The following is an 18,971-nucleotide window of genomic DNA, read 5'->3' on the forward strand; positions in this document are numbered from 1 at the left end:
GGAACCATCTGGCCTCGGGGCTCCATGGAGCACAAGGGACCAGAGGGAGCCTGCAGACCCTTCCTGAGGGCTGGGGCCCAGGGTTACCAGTAGGGACTCCGGCCTGCTGTGGAGTTTGGAATCCCAGGGCCACCACTCAGCAACTGTGTGCCCTGACTCTGTCTCCAGGGGCCTTGGCTCCCTCATGCGGGCAGGGCCGTGTTGCTGGGGCCCAGCGGGCTGATGACATTAGGGGGCTGAGCCCCCTGCCAGCTCTGTGTAGGACGCTCTGCTGCAGCTCCTGGGTGACACAGGGCCTGAGCGTGCCTAATCTCTGCCCCACATGCTCCAGCTGCCCTCCCCACCCTCCAGGGTCTGGTCCTTGCCCACCCCATCCGCCCAGCCTGATGGTTTCCACAGCAACGGCGCAGCCACAGAGCCACTCACTGAGGGGGAGGTGAGGCCGGCCGGGAGAGTTCACGCTTGTGGACGCCTCTGGGGCAACTTCAGGTTCTGCTTGCTCTCGCTCTCTCTCTCTCTCTCTCTCTCTCTCTCTCTCTCTCTCTCTCTCTCTCTCTCGCTCTCTCTCTCACACACACACACACACACTCCCTCACTCAAGGACACACACCTGAACACTCAGACACACGTGAACACAGGCACACCCACAGGCACACGGATACACACACAGACATGGATGCATACTGAAACAGAGCACACATGAACACAGGCACACCCATGTACATACAGACACATGCAGACACCTACGTGGACACACATTTGGACACACATGAACATAGATACCTCTTCCCAGGCATGCAGACACACATAGAAACGCAGAGGCACACCCACAGTCACATAGAAACACACTCACACATACACTCACACACAGGCATGGCCACAGGCACACCAATGCACAGGAGGGAGACTGGTTCTCACCCCCTTGTGCCCACCCTCCAGGCTGTGCCCTACCAGCCCCAGGGCACCAGCATGGCTGGAGCTGATGCCCAGCCCCCAGCAGCCCTTTCTGCTCCTCCCTTCCCTGCCAGCTGAAGAAGGGAGGAGGTGGGAGGGAGCAGAGATAGTGTGCGTGCGCACGCGCGCACACACACACACACACACACACACACACAAGAGCACACACACTCGAGCCGCCTAGAATGTCAATCAGCCTGGCGCCAGCTCTCTGCTGGAACCTCTCTCCCCGGGGGCTTGCTCCGGGCAGGACAGAGGGCAGCTAGCTCTGAAGCCCCCGTGAGATGCCCAACCTTACCCACCCCAGGGCACATACTACCTCACTATCCCAGGAGAGGAGATATGAAAGGGGAAGAAGGCCGGGGCCTATGTTCCCAGCTCTTTCCCTTGTCCAGTTAGGGAGCCTCTCCTAGTGCACTGAGAAGGCAGTGGTCCCCATGTACACCTGGGTACCCATGAGAAGGGAGATGGCAGAGGAGTGTACCTGCTCCTCAGCAGGACAGGGTGTCATGTGGTTCACATGGCTGCCTGGGGACCTGTATCTGCCACCCACTACACTGCACCCCAGGGACCAGGCTCAGGGCTGCCAGCAGGCAGGCAGCCCCACTCACACACATACTGGAATACACACACGCACACACACAAACACACACTACTCCTACCCCCCTTCCATAAGCAATCTAGGTCCCAGCCCTTTCAGCCAGAGAGATCCTAGCTGCCAGCCCTCTCCTAATCTAGGGCCAGTTCTGGCCAGTGCCTGTGGACACACGCACGCTTGCACACACGCGTATATGCACTCACACACGCACACAGCCTTGACCAAAGTCAGGCACACCCTTTCCCCAACCAAGGGAGCAGCATTAGCCACCTGGACCGCCTGACTGCTGGCAGGTCTCCCTTCTCCTGGCCCAGCCAGACACTGGAGATGGGACCTCTGCCCACCATGCTAGGGGTTCAACTGGCCTGTCCTTCTGGGCGTGTGCCCCCCACCAACACACACACACACACACATACACACACACACACACACCTCACTCCCCACCCCCCCAAGTATTCCTGTCCCTGGTAGGCAGAGGGAGGTTTCATGGGGAACAGGATGGATGCTGGCTGCTAGGCGAGTGTCTTGCTTCCTGGCCTGGTGTTGAAAAGAAAGGAAGGTGGTTTGTCCCCAGCGGTGTGGGACCCCACCCTGACCCGGAGCCCCAAGCATAAACAAAGAGTCTGCAGTGATCAGGAAGTCCGAGGAGGAAATTCCAGGGCCTCCTGACTCCATGTCCCTCTTCCACTGGCCCCAGCAGAGGGAGGACCCAAACCGAGGACCCCCGAGGCTCTGTCGGGAGAGACCTGACTGGGAGGGCATCCTTCTCTGTCCTCTGATGTGGCTGCACACTAGGTGTGAGCAGCAGGCTGGCAGGAGGAACCAGGACCCATCGAAAGGTCCCACCTCTGGGACCACCACACGGCCCCTCCTTCAGAACCAATGTGGCCCCTGACCCCTCCTTTCAGTCCCTCCCCAGCATGGTCCCCACTATGCCCGTCCCCGCCCCTGGCATAGCCATGCCTCTCAATAGCACTGTGGTTCATCTGTAAAATGGGGCCATTACCTAAACTCTCAGGCCCAGCATGCTGGGAGTCGGCTTCCAAAGCCAAACTCCACAACGTGCCCAGCCCCCATCATGCCCATCCTGTGATACCAGAGCCTGCCTGGGAGGCCTCGTACCCGTGCACCCCTGAGACCTTGGACCCGGGATTTCCTCCATTCTCTAGGCGAAGCCTCATGAAAATACCCCTGGGAGTTCTCCACCTGAAGGGGGAGAGCCACTTCCCCCCACTGTGGAATGTGCAGTGTGAGCTGGGGAGTGCCAAGGCTGGCCAGCCCTGAGGATGGCAGGGGGCCTGGGCTGGGTAAAGCCTCTACCACACCAAGTTATTTCCAAGGCCACATAAAACTTGGCCCAGATTTGGCGGTTTTCACTGTTTGCTGGCAAAGAGGTATTGAGAGAGTTCTTGCTGGGAGCTTCCTCTGCCCTGCCATGGGGCAACCTGCTGGTCAGATAGGCTCCACGGCCAGCTTCCCATCCGCCCCTTTTCAACCAGGGCGGCACCCACTGGCACAGTGGGACCCCACAGCTGGGCCCAACCACTTCTTCCTCGGTCACCTGTTCACCCCCCAATCGCCTGTCAGCCTGCTTGTACCTTTCCTGCGAGTGTCTGACTCCTCGGAGCTCCCACTGGCCCCCTGCTCCTTGTGGCGTTGTGGAGTGAGTGCTGGGCTGCTAGCCAAATGGCCAGCAGTTCAAACCCACCAGCCACTCTGAGGGAGAACGATGAGGCTGTCCACTCCCGTGAAGATTCACAGCTTCAGAAACCCTCCACAGCCTGAGACGGCCCGACCGATGGTAGAGATCGTCTTTGCTTTGGGCGTGTTATCTTGAGAGGCCAGCCCCTGGGGAAGGACATTATGCTTGTTGGTCAAATGGAAGGTCAGCAGAAAAAGATGGATCGGCACCGTGGACTCCAACATAGCACTGATTGTGAGGACGGGGCAGGACTCGGCGGGGTTCCATTCCTTGTACATGAGGCACCACCAGCAGGAACCAGCTCGATTGTACAGGTGTTAAGCGGGTTGTCTAGAGAAAACAAATCCAGTGACACTCATCTCTGTATGTAAAGAGCTTTCTATCAAGAAGTAACTATGTATCAAGAAAGCACCCAGTCCCACTCAGTCTGTAAGTCCAATGCTAGTCCTTAAGTCCCTCTTCGGACTCACGTAGCCACCTGCTGGTGACGCAGAATGGTGAGCTGGGAAGCAGAGGGCACAGGCCGTAGGGTCGCAGGCACCCAAACAAAGTTGGTAGAAGCATGGCAGGGTGCTGACAGCAGAAAGGCAGAGTCACAGCTCCAGAGAGGGAGGTTTCCAGTTGCCCCACTTCTAAGAAGACCACGCCCCCCAGGAGGCATCGCCAGCCTGTGACCTGGCATTCCACCCCTACCCTTCCCTAAACATTCAAGTGGACGGAAAACCAGCCCACTACCACACCTGACGACAACGGCAACATCTCTGGGGCTGCAATCTCCAAGGGTCAGCGGTTTGAAACCACCAGCTGCTCCTCTGGAGAAAGACGGGGGCTTTCGACTCCTGCAAACAGGTAACAGCCTCGGAAACTCAGACAGGGAAGCTCCACCCTGTCCTGTAGAGTCGCTGTGAGTTTGTGAGGGTCCTTAGAGTTTACAGAAGGCCCCGCCCAGCTCCCCCGGAAGCATCCTCCTCACCAGTCTTGCGTTTTCCTTCTGGAGGAAACTGTTACCTTTTTATTAAAGATACTTTCTCATCAACAGTGTAGCATTCTGGCAGCCCGTAGGCGCCCATCCTTAGAAAATAGCAGTAACACCATACGCCATACGCGGGGCTCTCCTAGGGCCCACTAGGCCGGGCTCCACTAGGGCCCTGGCACATGAGGGGGACCCCTCACAGGGGCAGTTTGGCTGAGCTCTTTTCACCAGCCCCCCTGCCTATGAGGAAGGGAAACACAGATGGCACTTGGTGTCTCAGCCTGAAACACCCCACACGATCTGCCGAAAGGAACCCCAACTTGGTCGAGTGACACCCTGCCAACGGCCAGGAGCCCCATGGAGCAGTGGGCCAGGCCTGGGCTGATAACCTCAAGGTCCGAGGTTCAAACCCATCAGCGGCTCCCTGGGCGACAAAGAGGCCGGTCTGCTCCTGCACAGATAGACAGCCTGGGAAACCCTGTGGGGGTACTGCTGCTCTGACCTAGAGGATCACTGTGAGACGGTCACCTGGAGGGCAGTGAGTTTGGGGCTTGGGGGCGGGTCAGGCTAGGTTGACAGGGTGGCATCAGGCAGCAAGTAGAAAAGGCTATGAGAGCATCAAAAGGCATTTTCACTCCTCCCCCACCACACACACACCCACCCTGTATTTGTGCCAGCGGGGCTGATCTGTGTCCATCTGAATTCCTCTGCCTGGAACAAGAGAAAGTGCTCTTAAAAAAAAAAAAAAAGCCTCATTTCAAGACACTCCGAGAAGTTTCTGTGAGTAACATTTGCTTCTTCCTCAAAGAACAAAATGAAACATTCTCTGTGTAACACAGTTTAAAACAGCCAAACACGTCTCCACATTTTTCTAAAGCAGGATTTAAAATAAAATGTCACTTCTTCTTAAACTCTCACTATAAGGATGCACCCATCAAAACCTTGCATCCCCCTTCCCTTGACACCCTCAGTCTGGGGTCTTCGTCTTCTACCGGGCTGTTCCAGTCAGAACGTCCCGTGCCCCATTTCGGGAAACTTCACCCCTTGTTTGCAAGGGACCTTTTTTTGGTATTCAAACCCCCCCTCCCCATTTTAACCATTTCTCGGTGTACCATTCAGGGCATTCACAATTACACTGAACATGTACAAATATTACTGTTCTCTGTTGCCAGAATTTTCCATCACTCCAACAGACATGCAGCCGCGTCTTTCTTCCTCGCGTCTGTCCCCCAAACGACTCTGCCTGTTCTGGGTATCCACAGGAGCAGAGTCGTATCTGCCCCTTGGGGTCCGTCTGAGTTCACTGGGCTTAAGTGTGCAGGGAGAGGCCTTTTTGGTCTCTGGTTCTGGTCAGGCTAGGGCTCAGACAAGCTTAGCAGATCACCTTGTAGGAGCTGTCCCCTCTGTGCCTCCCTCCTTCGCCCTGTCACCTACTCCCCCGTCGGCCATTCTCTGGGGCATGTGATGGCAGAGGGCAGGCTTTGCTAGTCTCTCTCCCTCACATCCAACCCATGGGGTGGGGGGGATTCAGCACCAGCGGGAACTCTGGGTCACAGTGAAATGAGCCTGGTCTGAGTCCTTAGAGGCAGGAGGAGGCAGTGACCAGAGAACAGGTAACCACGGCTGTTCCTGGAGCAGAAGGTGCACTGGGTTCCCAGGACACAGCTCGGCTGATGAACTGAGTACCTGAGGCTCCACTTGCCCCGCCTGGTCCCAGCAGGTTACTCCTGGGTTTCCAGAGCAGGCAGATGTCCTATAGCAGCAGGAGGCCTCTGGAGGGAAAGCTGAGCTGGGCAAGGGGACAAGGCACTGCATATGAGTCATACCCCCTGCCTTGTGGATTTGTCTTTGTGCGAGCGAGCCTGCCCAGCCTGCACCCATGTGGGCAGCTCGGGTGCCACACAGGGTCCCCGGCAGCAGGCTTTGCAGAAGGCACTCTGACCAGGGGCATCAGGAGTCACCCCTCGTCCCTGCCCTTCCAGCCCTGAGCCTCTGCTTCTAGGAGTCAGTTCTGACGAGACTATGGGCAATGCTGACCACTGTCCGTGCCCGTCAAAACAGCACTCCCTCCGACAACAACCGTCAGAGCCAATCACGGGGGGGAGGGGGGGCGCGGGAGGACGAAGATCAGGTCTGATAAGACGATAAAGCCGTGGAAACAGCAATGATCCAAACGAGTAATCCTGGCCCAGCAAGTGTCTCACGACCAGTGTGTTCACTGAGATAAACATTTTTTTTAAAGTTTCAGGCAGACTTTACCAAATTCTCGGTTATGTGTTTTATTATCAAGCCACAAGGGAGCCTGAGAAAGTTCGTGGGGGGAATGGCACCAAAAGATATGGGCACTTCCCCCCAAGAGCTTCCTGGGTCTGGCTATAGCTGCGCTTTACAGGGACCGCCACACTGTGCCTTCAGAGGGGGCAGGGATTTGGGCTTGTCTCCCCCCTTCATGTCCTCTTTCTCACTGCAAGCTCTCTACAAAAGGAATCCAGGGACATTGCTCTGCAGGACAACAGAGTGAGCCAGAGCAGGGCCGACCGATACCCTGTCCCAGGGGCCTTCGGAAGGAGCCAGCATGTCTTTTGGCAGACTGACTCAGACCATGAAGGGCACCTGAGAGGGCTCTGGGGGCGCAGCAGAGGCTGTGGGGCTCAGGGGAAGGGGGCTATGTGTTCCACAGGAGGAAAGCCGTCTTCAGCCAGGGCCTCAAGAATGGTATTAGGGCATGGTGGGGCCGATGGCAAAGTGGGGCACACAGCCCTAGCTGAAAGAAGTGGCTGCCTGCCGCTCAGCTCCAGTCTGCATGTGTCAGGCCCAGTGTAAGCAGACCTTCCGTGCTTCCAAGAAGTCAGAAGTGTGTGTGTGTGTGTGTGTGTGTGTGTGTGTGTGTGTGCGTGCATCTATGTCTAAAGATATTAATGCAAGACCTGTCAACAGAAACGTCAAAGTGAAAATTATCCCCAGCATCCATCGTGCACACCCCCTCCTGCCAGGTGCGCCCGGCCCGCCCCGCTGCAGTGGTGGCCTCCAGCCCAGGGCAGGCACAGACTGAACTGCTGTCCTTCTGTTCCTTCTAGAAAATGAGCCTCCCTCTCCTCTGGTCTCCGGGATCATCGACTACAACATGCCCCTCACCTCCACCTACCTGAAGCAGATGAAGCTTCGAGTGATGAACTCTCAGGAGCAGGTGAGTGGCCCGCCTCACCTGCAGAGGTGTCCCATCCCCATGAGGCGATTCTCTGGGAGACTTGTAAACACCCTGAAAATCAAAGAGACCCTTATCTGGCTGTCTGGGCTTGGCAGCCCAGGACTGAGAAGGGAGGGGAGGGAGGGGCAGAGTGAGTTCCTAGTTAGGGGGTCTGCTGGGCAGGCAGCCCAGGTGGATCTTTGTGTGATGGGGACACAGTGGTCTTGTGAGACTTCGTACAAGCTTCCCCAAAGGGGTGGGGGTGGGGATCAGGGGCAAGAGGGGGGTGTGGGCAGGCACTGCAAACCTTGACCCTGGGCTGTCTCCCTCTGCGGTGCCCTTTGTCTGCTGCTGCCTCACTTGGAGGGGAGGCGAGGGGCCCTGGGCCTGGCCAGGAGGATGGGCCTTGGAGGGTGGCCAAGGCAAGATAAGACCCCAGTCCCCCCCCCACTCCCCCGCTGTCCATGACTCCCCAGCTGCGGTTTGCCAAGAGCCATCAGGCACCATGGAAACAGGCTATGAAAAGAAAGTCAACTGCCCGCCACTGTCTCCCCACACAGGCCACCTCCTAGCCCTTTGCAAAGCGAGTCAGTCTCCCGGCTGTCTTTCAAAGGACTAGGTGAGTGTTGATCCCGCCTCCCCGCCTCCGCCATCAGGGAACGCCGTTCTCACGTGGTCGTGGAGAGTTCGCCACCGCGGTTGAACCTTCTGACCCACTGCAGCCTTGGGGCTGATGAGGGGGCAAGGGCTCTTTCTTCCTTGCGGAGGGACCAGTGGAAGGGAGTCTGACTTCAGCCCTGGGTGCAGGCGTCCAGGGAGCCCGGTCGCCTTGACAACCTGAGCCTGCATGCCAGCATAGAACAGAGGGGTCAGCAGCTCAGCCTGCACCCGGCCCTGGGTGGCAGGGAGGGGTGTGCAGGTAGCTTCTGGGCTGTGTCGCCAACTGGAGGACCGACACTGGTTGGCACTGCCACTCCACGAGGTGCGTGCCCACACCCTCCTCTCCTTGTAGGTGTGCGTCCTGTGTCTGCCACCCGCTCTTGTCCTGGGAGACCGCATCCTTAGGAAGCGTGTCAAGACCAAATTGTAGAACAAACAGGCAAACCCAGCCCGACCTCCAGGTTTCTGATGCTGTGTGTCTTCAGGAGAGCAGACAGCCTCATCCCATTCCCTTGCAGTGGGTGATGGGTTTGAACCTCCAGCCTCTGGGTTAGCAGCCTGGTGCTTCAAACCTTGGCGCCACCAGCGCTCATTGAGGAAACCTCCGGTCAGCACTGATAATGATGATCATAACACCAGCGGGAGGACGGGGTCGGGTGTCCGGCTCACGATGACAAGAGGCCTTTTTCCCATGGCCGCCCGCAGGGTGAAGGTGCTGCTTTTATGGTGATTAAAGTGTGCAGGCTGGGTGTGGGCCCACCACCGACTACCTAGAGCAGTGGTTCTTTCATGCAGTTCCTCATGTGGTGATGACACCCCAACCATAACATTATTTTCATTGCTACTTCATCACTGTCATTTTGCTACTGTTATGAATCTGGCGACCCCTGTAAAAGGGTCATTTGACCCCCAAAGGGGTCTAGACGCACAGGTTGAGAACTAATGACTTAGAGTATCCCATGGCCTCGCTCTGGCTCTGCGGTAACCAGCCCCCACCGGCACCAATACCACAGGCCATGGGACCTCTCTCGCATCCTGACCACCAAGCCTGTTTATGGCTGGGCCCAGGGAAGCCCAAGGCACACCTGAACATCGCACTAGATCAGATCGCCAGTCGGCAGGGCAGTGGTAGTCGGTGCCACCCCAGTGAGAGGAGGCTGGTGGCGACGACTTACTTAGACCATCGAGCACAGAAACGTATGTAAAACGGCAGGGGCCGCTTGTTTAAGTATAAAATCCATTTGCGCTGTTGTCGTTAATGCCATCAAAGCTGTTTCGACCCATCGCCAACTCTCCTCCCCTCCATCCCCCCAACGTAGAGCAATAGTTCTGACCAGTAGCCGCCCCATGTAGAACAGAACAGACCACTACTGGGTCCTGCGCCGTCCTCACGATCGTTCTTATGCCGAAGCCCCTCAATGCAGTCTCTGTGTCCGTCGGTCTTGTCCCCGCCGGGCTACCTTACCGAGCATGATGCCCTTCTCCTGGGACTGGTCTCTCTTGACGGCATGTCTAAAGTACGTGAGACCAGGTCTCACCATCATTGCCCTAAGGAGACAGACCTGTCTGCTCCTTTGGACGGTCCATGCTTGGTGCTTTCAATATACTTTACCAGCACCGCGTTTCAATGCACCGACTCTTCCCCCATCTTCCTTAGTCAACGTCCAGCTTTCACAGGCATGGGAGGGCAATGAAAATACCATGGCCCGGACCAGGCGCCCCTTCGTCCTTTGCTTTAGTGCCGCAGATTTACCCAGTGCAGTGCTTTATCTGACTCCTTGACTGTTGCTTCCATGAGCATTGGTTGTGGATCCAGACAAGTGCCAGTAGACAGACTCAAAACTCAAACTCACCGTCACCAAGCCTGTGGCCACTCACAGCGACCCTATAGAACAGGGTGGGGAAAAAACAACCAGGGTGCAACTGCCCCGTGGGCTCCTGAGACTGGGACCCTTTACAGGAGCAGAAAGCCTCATCTTTCCCCCATGGAGTAGCTGATGGGTTCCAACAGCTGACCTTGGGATTTGAATCCCACTCCGCCTCCAGGGCTCCTCTGCCAGTAGACAGGGATGGAGGTGACTGGCGAGGTGCTTTGGTACATACGCAATCCTTTTGGAGCCTGCTGTGTGAGTGCAGAACTCCCCTGCTGGTGGCCATGGTTCAGAGTGCAGGCTGAACCACGTGGTTGGTGGGCAGAAAGGCCTGGTGTTCTGTTTCTGAAAGAGCAGCCGTTGAAAGCCCTCTGGGGCACAGTTCTACTCTGGGGTCACCATGCATTGGAATCCACTTGAGGGCCAGCAGTCTGTTGGTTGTTTTTGCTTGGAGTCAGACCCGGTGGTGATCTAGTGCTACCCCTAGATGGTCTTACGATCCAGGGTGAGACAGACGCTGAGGGAGAAACCACAGGCAAGCTCCTGGCTCATGGTAGATACTGACTGATAGGCAGCAGGGGGTGAGCTCCAGGAGGCACCGCCCTGGGCCCTGACAAGGACAGCGGAGGACTGATGCTGAGCGTTGAGGGCAGGGAGCAGAATGAGCCCGGGGTCAGGGAAGGCTCGGCTCGGGGCTGAGCTGGAGGTGTGCAGGGAAGGGTATATTCCTTCAAAGGGCCCTGTGTCCTGGGAACGGGTGGCTGTGGCGGGGCCACAGGGGAGGAAGCCGGGAAGCCCAGCGGTGGGCACATGGTGGATGTCTCGAGTGAACAGAAGCCAGCATCTGACCTGGCTAGGCTCCAGCTGCCCACGAGCCCCATGAAGCCCAACTGTGGCCAGGGCTGTGAGGCCAAGATTGGGGCGGCCTCAGCCCACAGCGGGACTGGGCTGCATTTGCCTGGCCTTCGTGAGTGGCTTCCCGGATGCCAGGGGGAAGGGGGTGGGAGAGAGGGGGATGTGTGTGCTTCTGAAGACTGCTGGCTTCCCCGGGGTGCTGTTGCTGGAGATCAAAGGGTGCAGGCCCTCCTCGCAACACCTGGCAGGTGTACCCCACTTCGGGCTTCAGTCCTTTCATCTGTCGGCCTCCAACCAACGCTGCACACCCAGTAATGAGCTCTCGGGCCATGCCGAGGCGAGCGCCCTGTTTTATAGCCCTGTGCATGGCAGAGCGAGAAATCACGTTGCTCACCGGATTATTTACCGGTGGCAAAAAGGAAGGCCCAAGGACTTGGGAGTCTTTGACTCCTCACCTTGAGTTGGAACTAAAAATACCCAGGCTGGAATTAACCGCTTCTTCCCTTCAAAGCAAAGTCAGAGCAGGACCGGGGGGAGGGGGTGGGGTGGGGGTGGGAGAGCGGACAGGGGTGCGTGAAGGGCCCCCTCAGAACACAGTCGTAGGACTGGCTGGACAGTTGTCTGGCCCTCTGTCCCCCTGACCAGGCTTGGAAAGGGATCAAGTGGCTCAAGGCATGACTCTGGTCACCAAAAGCCAGCCGGGACACCCGCCTCAGTTGTAAATCACTGAACCAGTTCTAATGACAAGTGACAGTGTACTGCTGCTGAACAAAGCTTTCTACCATGGATACCTGGAATGGGGGAAAAACCCAGGAGACAGATAACCTCTCACTCAGCTCTGCTCTGGCAGTGTCTGTCTGTCTGGTGGGGTTTTCTTGAGGGGCAGGCAGGATCCCAGTACTTGTGGAGATTAAGGTGGGGGGAAGTGCGCGCTTCTCCGCAGCGGCTCTCGGGGGATTGGAAAAGCCCAGCCCCAGCAGCACACCCAGAAAGAGACTCCTCCAGGTCAGATCCAGCGTGTCTGGAACAGCAAGGTGCCTCTGGAATCAGACACTATGGCCCAGAGTCTTGGGACAGGGTCACCGGGGAGCTGAGGGAAGGGGGCCAGTATTAAGTGGGGTGGTGGAGAGGTAGTCCCATAAAATCAGCGTTCTCTCTCTCAGGAAAACTCTTAGAAAGATATGAAACCGAGGCTGTGTCTAGTTACACAGATCATAAACATGTTTACTTCAACGGCAGGGAGGTTGCTTGAAATGTGGACTGTCTCAGAATACCCGGTCCCTTCCTGGGCTGGGATGAGGTCCCAGGGGTGGGGGTGGGGTGGGAGGAGGGTGTAGGCAAGGCCCAAGGCCTGGAGCAGGCCCCACCTCAGCTGATCTTTCTCCTCTCCATTCATGGCAGCGGGCAGGGGTCACCATGAGCCTGATGGGGCCTCTCGTCTTCACTCTGCCAGGGTGGTGGTGGTTATGAAACTGAGGTGTTTTCCATCCTGGTTTCTTTTATGGCCCCGCCCCACAAACGAAAGCAAAACAACTCACTTTTATTGAGTGGGTTGAGACTCATCTTCCTAAGGATTCTATACGACAGAATCTCCCCCATGGAGATAGATTCCCAAGACTAGAACTCTTCAGTGGAGTAGACAGCCTTGTCTTTCTCCCGAGGAGCAACTGGTGGATTTGAACTGCTGACCTTGCGGTTAGCAGCCCCACATGCAACCACTACGCTGCCAGGGCTCCATGCATGCGCTCACGCTCTCACACGCACACATAGCCTCAGGTGAAAAATCAGTAGCATGAAAGCAAAAGAAAAAAAATGGTGATCAAAAGTCACTACCTTCCCACCACTCGGACCGTGGCTCATCTTTGGTGCCCACCGCCCCAGTGCCCAGTGGAAGGGGCCCATTCTGCACATGCCGCTGTAGAGCCAGTTGTGTTTTCCTGCTGCTAGTTTTCCAGCCTGATTCGCTTCACCCTGTGGGCCTCGCTATTTCCACCCACCACATAAGCTTTTTTCCTCCCTCCCCACCTCCCTCTGTTGGGTCTACTCTGACCCTGGCACTGCTCCAGGTGCCAGGGAGACAGGTGCACAGAACCAAATCCCTGGCCCAGTGGTGCTCACCAGCTATGGAAAAATCCAACCAGACTCAACCACTACCATCGAGCCTGTTCTGACTCAGAGCAACACTGTAGACAGAAACCACCCCCGTGGGTCTTTATGGAGCACCGTGACTCATCCCTGGTGGTTTTGAACCACTGACCTTACGGTTAGCAGTCCAGTGCATAACCACTACACCCCCAGGGCTCCTTCCCTGATGGAAAGAGACAAAGTAAACAAAGGAAAGTGCAGTGTGCAGGCTGTGGGGAGAACTGGGAGGGAGCCCCTGGGCAGTCGCTGTGTCTGGCAAAACCCACCGCCATCCAAGGGAGTCCCACGCACAGCGATGCCACACCGGCTTCCTGAGAAGGCTAGTCTCTAGGGGAGCAGACGGCGGGCAACCACCTGACTGACAGGTGGGTTGGAGCTGGCCTTCAGGGTAGGAGTACGGTGCCAACCCACAGTGCCACCAAGGTAGACGGGCTGATCCATTGGGCACCTGTTTTGAATTACACACCTCACCTCCAGCCCTTGCAATTCCTGCAGATGGAGCTATGGCCTACAGTTTCAGAAGCCGCAGCTGAGCCTGCCCCTACCCAAGGCTAGGCACTTGCCCAGGGGCACACCACCACTCACACGTGACTGCACCCGCTCAGCCCCAAATCTGCCTCCCCCACTGTGCCCTGCTATTTCTCCAGCAGCCCCACCACCCGGTGGGGGTGCGCACATTAGGAGCTGGGGCAGGTGTGCAGAGGCTGTTAGACAAAGCCAGGGTGAAGGTTACCTGCCAGCTTCCAGAGGGAGGGGCCTTTCCTCTGGAGTGGACAGATACTGAAGGCAATCTGAGCAGAGGGCCAGTGGGGAGTGCCACACCTATCTCATTCAGACCACCGGGGCCTGGTCTTGGTGTAGATCTCAGTGTTTGCACCAAGAGAAACTTACTAATAGAAATTAGATCTGGAAGGAGCTAGGGCAAATCCAGGGTGACCCCCACTCCCCAAGTGCACACTGAACTCATAGGGCAGAGCCTGAGGCCCAGGGAGGGCCAGGGACATTCCCAAGGGCACCCCACTGGGTCCCCACACCCTCCAGCTCCCACCCTGTCTGGAGGAAGGCTGTCAGCACCCTCCCCCCTCCCCTCTCTCTGTCGGAGCCTCTCGCTAATGCCCACTAATGGTTTTAGTGGTTCTTGCACAGCCGAGAAGTGGTGCGCTAAGCTGCATTGTCTGAGCCCTGCTAGGGGGCTGGAACTCGCCTCCATTAACCTCTGCCTTCGCCTCCTCCTCCTCTCCTGCTCTCCAGGCTCCGTGTTTTCCTGGGCCTGGAGGGGACAGCAGGGGCAGACCTTTCCCCAGGAGGACACACTGTCGGGCAGGCAGGGTTGGTTAGCCCCTGCCCAGGACCCCTCCAGCTGCTCTCCGAGGGCCCCCGCGGAACAGGCCCTGTCCCTGCCGGGAATTCATCCCATCCACCCACCAGGAGACCCTGCCATCAGGCTGACAGCCAGCACTGCTCCCCCACCCACTTGTGTGCCCCAGGCGACTTTGGGCAAGGCACTTCATCACTGTGCTTTTTTGTCCTCGGTTCAAAAAAAACCTCCGTGCCCTCAAGACAATTCCTACTCACAGCAATTCTCCAGGACAAAGGAGAACCACCCTGCAGGTCGCCGAGACTGTGACTCTTATGGGAGTAGAAAGCCTCATTCATGTCTGAGCAGCTGCTGGTTTTGAACCGCTGACTTTCGCAGTTGGTGACTCGCCGTGCTCCTCCTTGTCGATTACCCCAGAGGAGAAACAATACACCCACCTCACCAGGTTAAGGAGGCTGCAAGCAGAAAGGTAGTCTGTTCAAAGCCACCCTGTGGCTCTGCAGCAGGAAGACCCAGCCATCTGCTCCCAGAGAGCGCTCAGCTGAGAACACTGGGCTGGCAGTTTGGCCGTGTCAGGTGGGGTCACTGTGTGTGGATGAATCAAGGGCACCCGACAGCCACAGAGTAAGCGTTGCCCTGAGAGTGGAATGGCTTCAAGTGCTTAGCCGGGTTCTGGGCACTTTGAAGCCTCAAGGAGTTCTCAGACCTCTGCTGCTATCGATGGCAATGTAAGTCTGCACTTTCTTTAGTGCACATGTGGTTTGATCGGCCACGGGGCCGGGGCCATAGAGGTGGGCGAGCCGTGCAGCTGCTGTCAAGCAGCTCTTCCAGGAGCCAGGCAGAGGACAAGACCCAGCAAGCACCGGAAGCCTGCCTGGTGGTGGCCCGAGGTGCCGGGGAGGTGTCAGTGACCCAGGGACATTGGAAGGACTCCTGATTAACTGTCTCTAAAAGGAATAATAATAATAACAGAAACTAGCATGTTTTGAAATGGGTCTTGAGCCTGCTGAGAGGGTCCTGGGTCCTGTGGGAACCCAGGAGTAACATCCAGGGGGCGGGGGGTGAGGTGAGGGGAGTGTCCTTTCCACTGGTCAGCACTGGGGAGCCATGCAAGGTGCTTGAGCAGGGAGGGAGCGCCATCTTCGGGAAGAAGTTCTTTGCAGCCCGGCCCCTCCCCAAGGAGACAAGGAAACAATCTCGCCCCTCCCCAAGGAGACAAGGAAACAATCTCCACCTTCACCTTTAAAACCCACGACAAGCTCGCTGCTGTGAATCCCCTGTGGACTCCCGGACACGATGGGGCCGGGCAGAACTGCCCCTGTGGGCTTTCTGAGAAAAATCACAGTAGAACAGACATAACAGAATTTGCCATTTTAACCATTTTTTAAAAGTGCAATTCAGTGCCCTTACTCACACTCACCCTCCTGTGGGGTCCTGATCACCCCCTGTCAATTTCCAGAACTTTCCCCTCACCCCAACCAGAAGCTGTTCTCGTTAAGCAAGAACACCGCACCCCCATTCCACAGCTATACCTCTTTTGTCTCCTGGTAATATGTAGTCTACATCCTTGACTCTGAATTTCCTGCTCTGGTGTATCGACTACTCCGGAAACTCACAGGGCTGGGGGAAGGGTGGCCTATCGGCATGGACTCGGTGGCAGTGAGCCTGCCTTCTTGGTGGGGGGGTGTTGCATCTCGATGGTGTCCTCCCAGGGCCGTCTGTCCTTTTGTGCCTGGCGTCTTTCAAGGTTGGTCTGGATCATAGCATCCGTTGGAGCTTCAACCTGAAAGCCGACACTTCAGTTGGGTGGTTCCCATCTTTGGGCTAAGCACATGACCACTTTCCGGTCATGGTCCTTTGCACCAGCTTGTGGACCCGAGAGTCGATCCCTTCTCTCTCTGAGGTCTGCCCCTCTGTGTTCATCTCTTCTGTCGTGGACTCTCCTACAGTGCCGTCACTAGGGGAACACTGGATGGGGCGCTGGCCGGTGGGGGTGGGTGCACTGTCAGAAAAGTGACAACAGAGTGACTGTCTGTCAAGCTTTTGTGCAGGGTCTCGGCAGACGCCTACAATCCGCTAATAACGATGTCCGTGGAAGTAGAGCCGTGCAGACATTTGCGCGTGTGAGCCCAGCTATACCAACGAGGCCCCCACCTGGGCTCCTTCCCCTTACAGCCTTCGAATGCGCGGGCCAGGCTGCGGTCGGCGCTCCGTGGCAGCCATGCTTGGACTCATCCCCTCGCCTGGTCTGCACACGCTGGGAGCACGCGCAGGCGTGGTTTCATAGCCGCCGGCTCAGGGTCCAGGTGATTCAGCCGCAGCATCGCGATTGTTGCAGGGTCTGGGTTCCCTCGAGTCGGTTCCGACTCCCAGTGACCTCTTCTTGCACAAACAGAACAAGACCCTCAGCCGGCCCTGCGCCGCCGTCCTCACAAGTGCTTCTTCGGGAGCCCATTGTTGTAACCGGTGTGTGTCCCCCGCCTCCTGTTGTGTCGAGCGCCTTCCTCGTGTTCCCTGCCCTCTACCTTACCACCCATGATGCCCTTCTCCAGCGTGTGCACAGTGCGCGAGGGTGGAAGTCGCACCATGCTGGCCTCTAGTATTTGTGAATTCTATAGCAACAGCTTTTTTTTGGAGACCAAAACAGTAACCAAAGGACAAGAAGGAGGGAAAACACCGCCAAGGCTTCTCCGCCCCCGCTGACGGCACTGTGACTGGTGATGCTCGCACTCAACGCAGACAGAGCCCCCCCCCCCAGCACGTCTCCCCACGTGATCATGTAACCCAAGCAATATCCCATTCAAGCCATTCCTAACTGTATTCATGCGTGTGCTTCTATGGTTCGAACGGATGATAGGCGTCATTACAGATTCTGTATGGTCTGGTGTGGGGGGTGTGGGCATGGGGGACATCAACCCTGGAGATGCTATTGCCCTCCCAACCTGCCTTTTGCTCAGCTGGGCCCCAAGCGAGTGGGGAGACCCAAGGGATGAAGGTGAGAGCCACACCTACCAATCCCTCTCACGTAGGGTTCTCACGTCCATGGCGAACTCACAAGGAATGATTTCGACGCCCAAGTGTGCCTCAGCTTGGAAACCTGCTCCCTATTGCCACTGAGTCAATTCCAACAAGCACCACCCCTGCTTAGGGTTTCTGAGCCTGTACGTCTTTCTGGGAGCAGACAGCCTCATCTCCCCCCCCCCCCCCCCGCAGAACGGCTGGTGGGTTTGAACCACCACCCCTGTGGTTAGCAGTCGGATGGCGCCACCAGCTCTCCTCAGGAGCTTGGTGGTGGTGCTAATTTCCTCCTGGGCTCCTGTAGCCCGGGCTAGTTGGGAGCTCAGGGGAGAAACAGCAGAACAGAAACTTTGCTACATCCCCTTCTTGGGCTCCCTATGAATGACCAATGGCAGTTCCTGAAAGAAACCAATGTCTGACATGTCTCTCCAAAAGGGCAGTGCGCCTGCTCTCAGGACTGACTGTACAGCCACAGCCTCACAAGAGCCTGGTCCTGCACAAGAGCAGACACGTGGATCCTTGGAGCAGACTCAAGAGCCTGGCGGTCCGTGCACCCGGCCATGGACAGCTGACCTTTGACAAAGTCCCCTCACTGAGGAACAGATGTGCCTCTTGAGCAGAGGTGCTGGCAACAGTGAGTATCCATTTTCAGAACAATGAAGCAGGATCCGCGCCCCACGTAAAAACCAGACGCAAGACCTAAATGTTAATCCTAGAACTATGACGTTGCTGGGAGATAACACAGGGACAAAGCTGGGGATCCTAATTCATGACCTAAATACACTATCAGATGGAACTAACAGGCACAGACAGAAGACGAGCGAGGTAATGAGAACCTCCTAAAGTTAAATAAATTCGTCATCAAAAGAGAACCTTACAGACTGGCCGGCAGGGAGGGGAGGGCGTGGTAAGGATAATCACTAAATATATAGAAATATATATACAGAAAACGTCAACAAGCAACCCAATTAAAAATGAGCAGAGGACATGAACAGACACTTGACTGAAGAAGAACTCGGGCGGCCAAAAAACCCATGAAGAGATGTTCATGCGTGACCATCAGCCGTGCAGACAAGTGCATGGAAGTAAAGGAAAAGAAAAATGGTCCTGAGATGCGTCTCGCCCTTGCACAACGACGCTGAGACGTGCGCGTGCGCGCGCACACACTACTGCATCATTGTAAAATGGCACAACCACTAACCACTCTGGAAAACCGTATGGTGCGTCCTCAAAAAGCTGGAAATGGCAATTCCATATGATCCAGCCACCTCACCGCCAGGTGCGTGCCCTGAGAAAGGAGAGCAGCGACACCAATAGGCAGATACCTGCCCACGTTCATGACAGCGTCCGCGACAACGGGCAAAGAGCAATGGAGACGACCTGATGCCCCCAGGGGAGACTGGCAGGCAGCATGTGATGCACCCTCTGTGGAGTCCTGCACAGCCAGGAAGAGCCCAGTGAACCCGGCACGACGACACGGGTGCACTTGTGAGACACTGTACGACGGGAAAGATGTCCATCATGGGAGGGAGGGCGCATAGTCTCTGAGAGCCACTTTTGCAAAAAGTCAAGACTCGGTTTGCACACAGACAGCAACGTTCTTTGACGACTGCGAGGGCTGAGGCGGGGGAGGAGGGAGACGCACGAGCTACGCAGCAGAAGCCAGTTCCTTCTGGGGAGGGGAAAGGCC

At 56.8% G+C, this 18,971-nt stretch overlaps 1 protein-coding gene across 1 annotated transcript in view; it reads left to right on the plus strand.

Annotated features, from left to right (window-relative positions):
- The window catches only part of NOL4L (nucleolar protein 4 like), a 127,979-nt gene that overhangs the window by 55,132 nt on the left and 53,876 nt on the right, over positions 1-18,971 (plus strand). The window contains exon 4 of the mRNA XM_075563793.1: positions 7,305-7,414. Coding sequence (XP_075419908.1) covers positions 7,305-7,414 — 110 coding nt within the window. The remainder of the gene's footprint in view (positions 1-7,304; positions 7,415-18,971) is intronic.

Source organism: Tenrec ecaudatus, chromosome 12, assembly GCF_050624435.1.
Source record: "Tenrec ecaudatus isolate mTenEca1 chromosome 12, mTenEca1.hap1, whole genome shotgun sequence".
NCBI classification, from domain to species: Eukaryota; Metazoa; Chordata; class Mammalia; order Afrosoricida; family Tenrecidae; genus Tenrec; species Tenrec ecaudatus.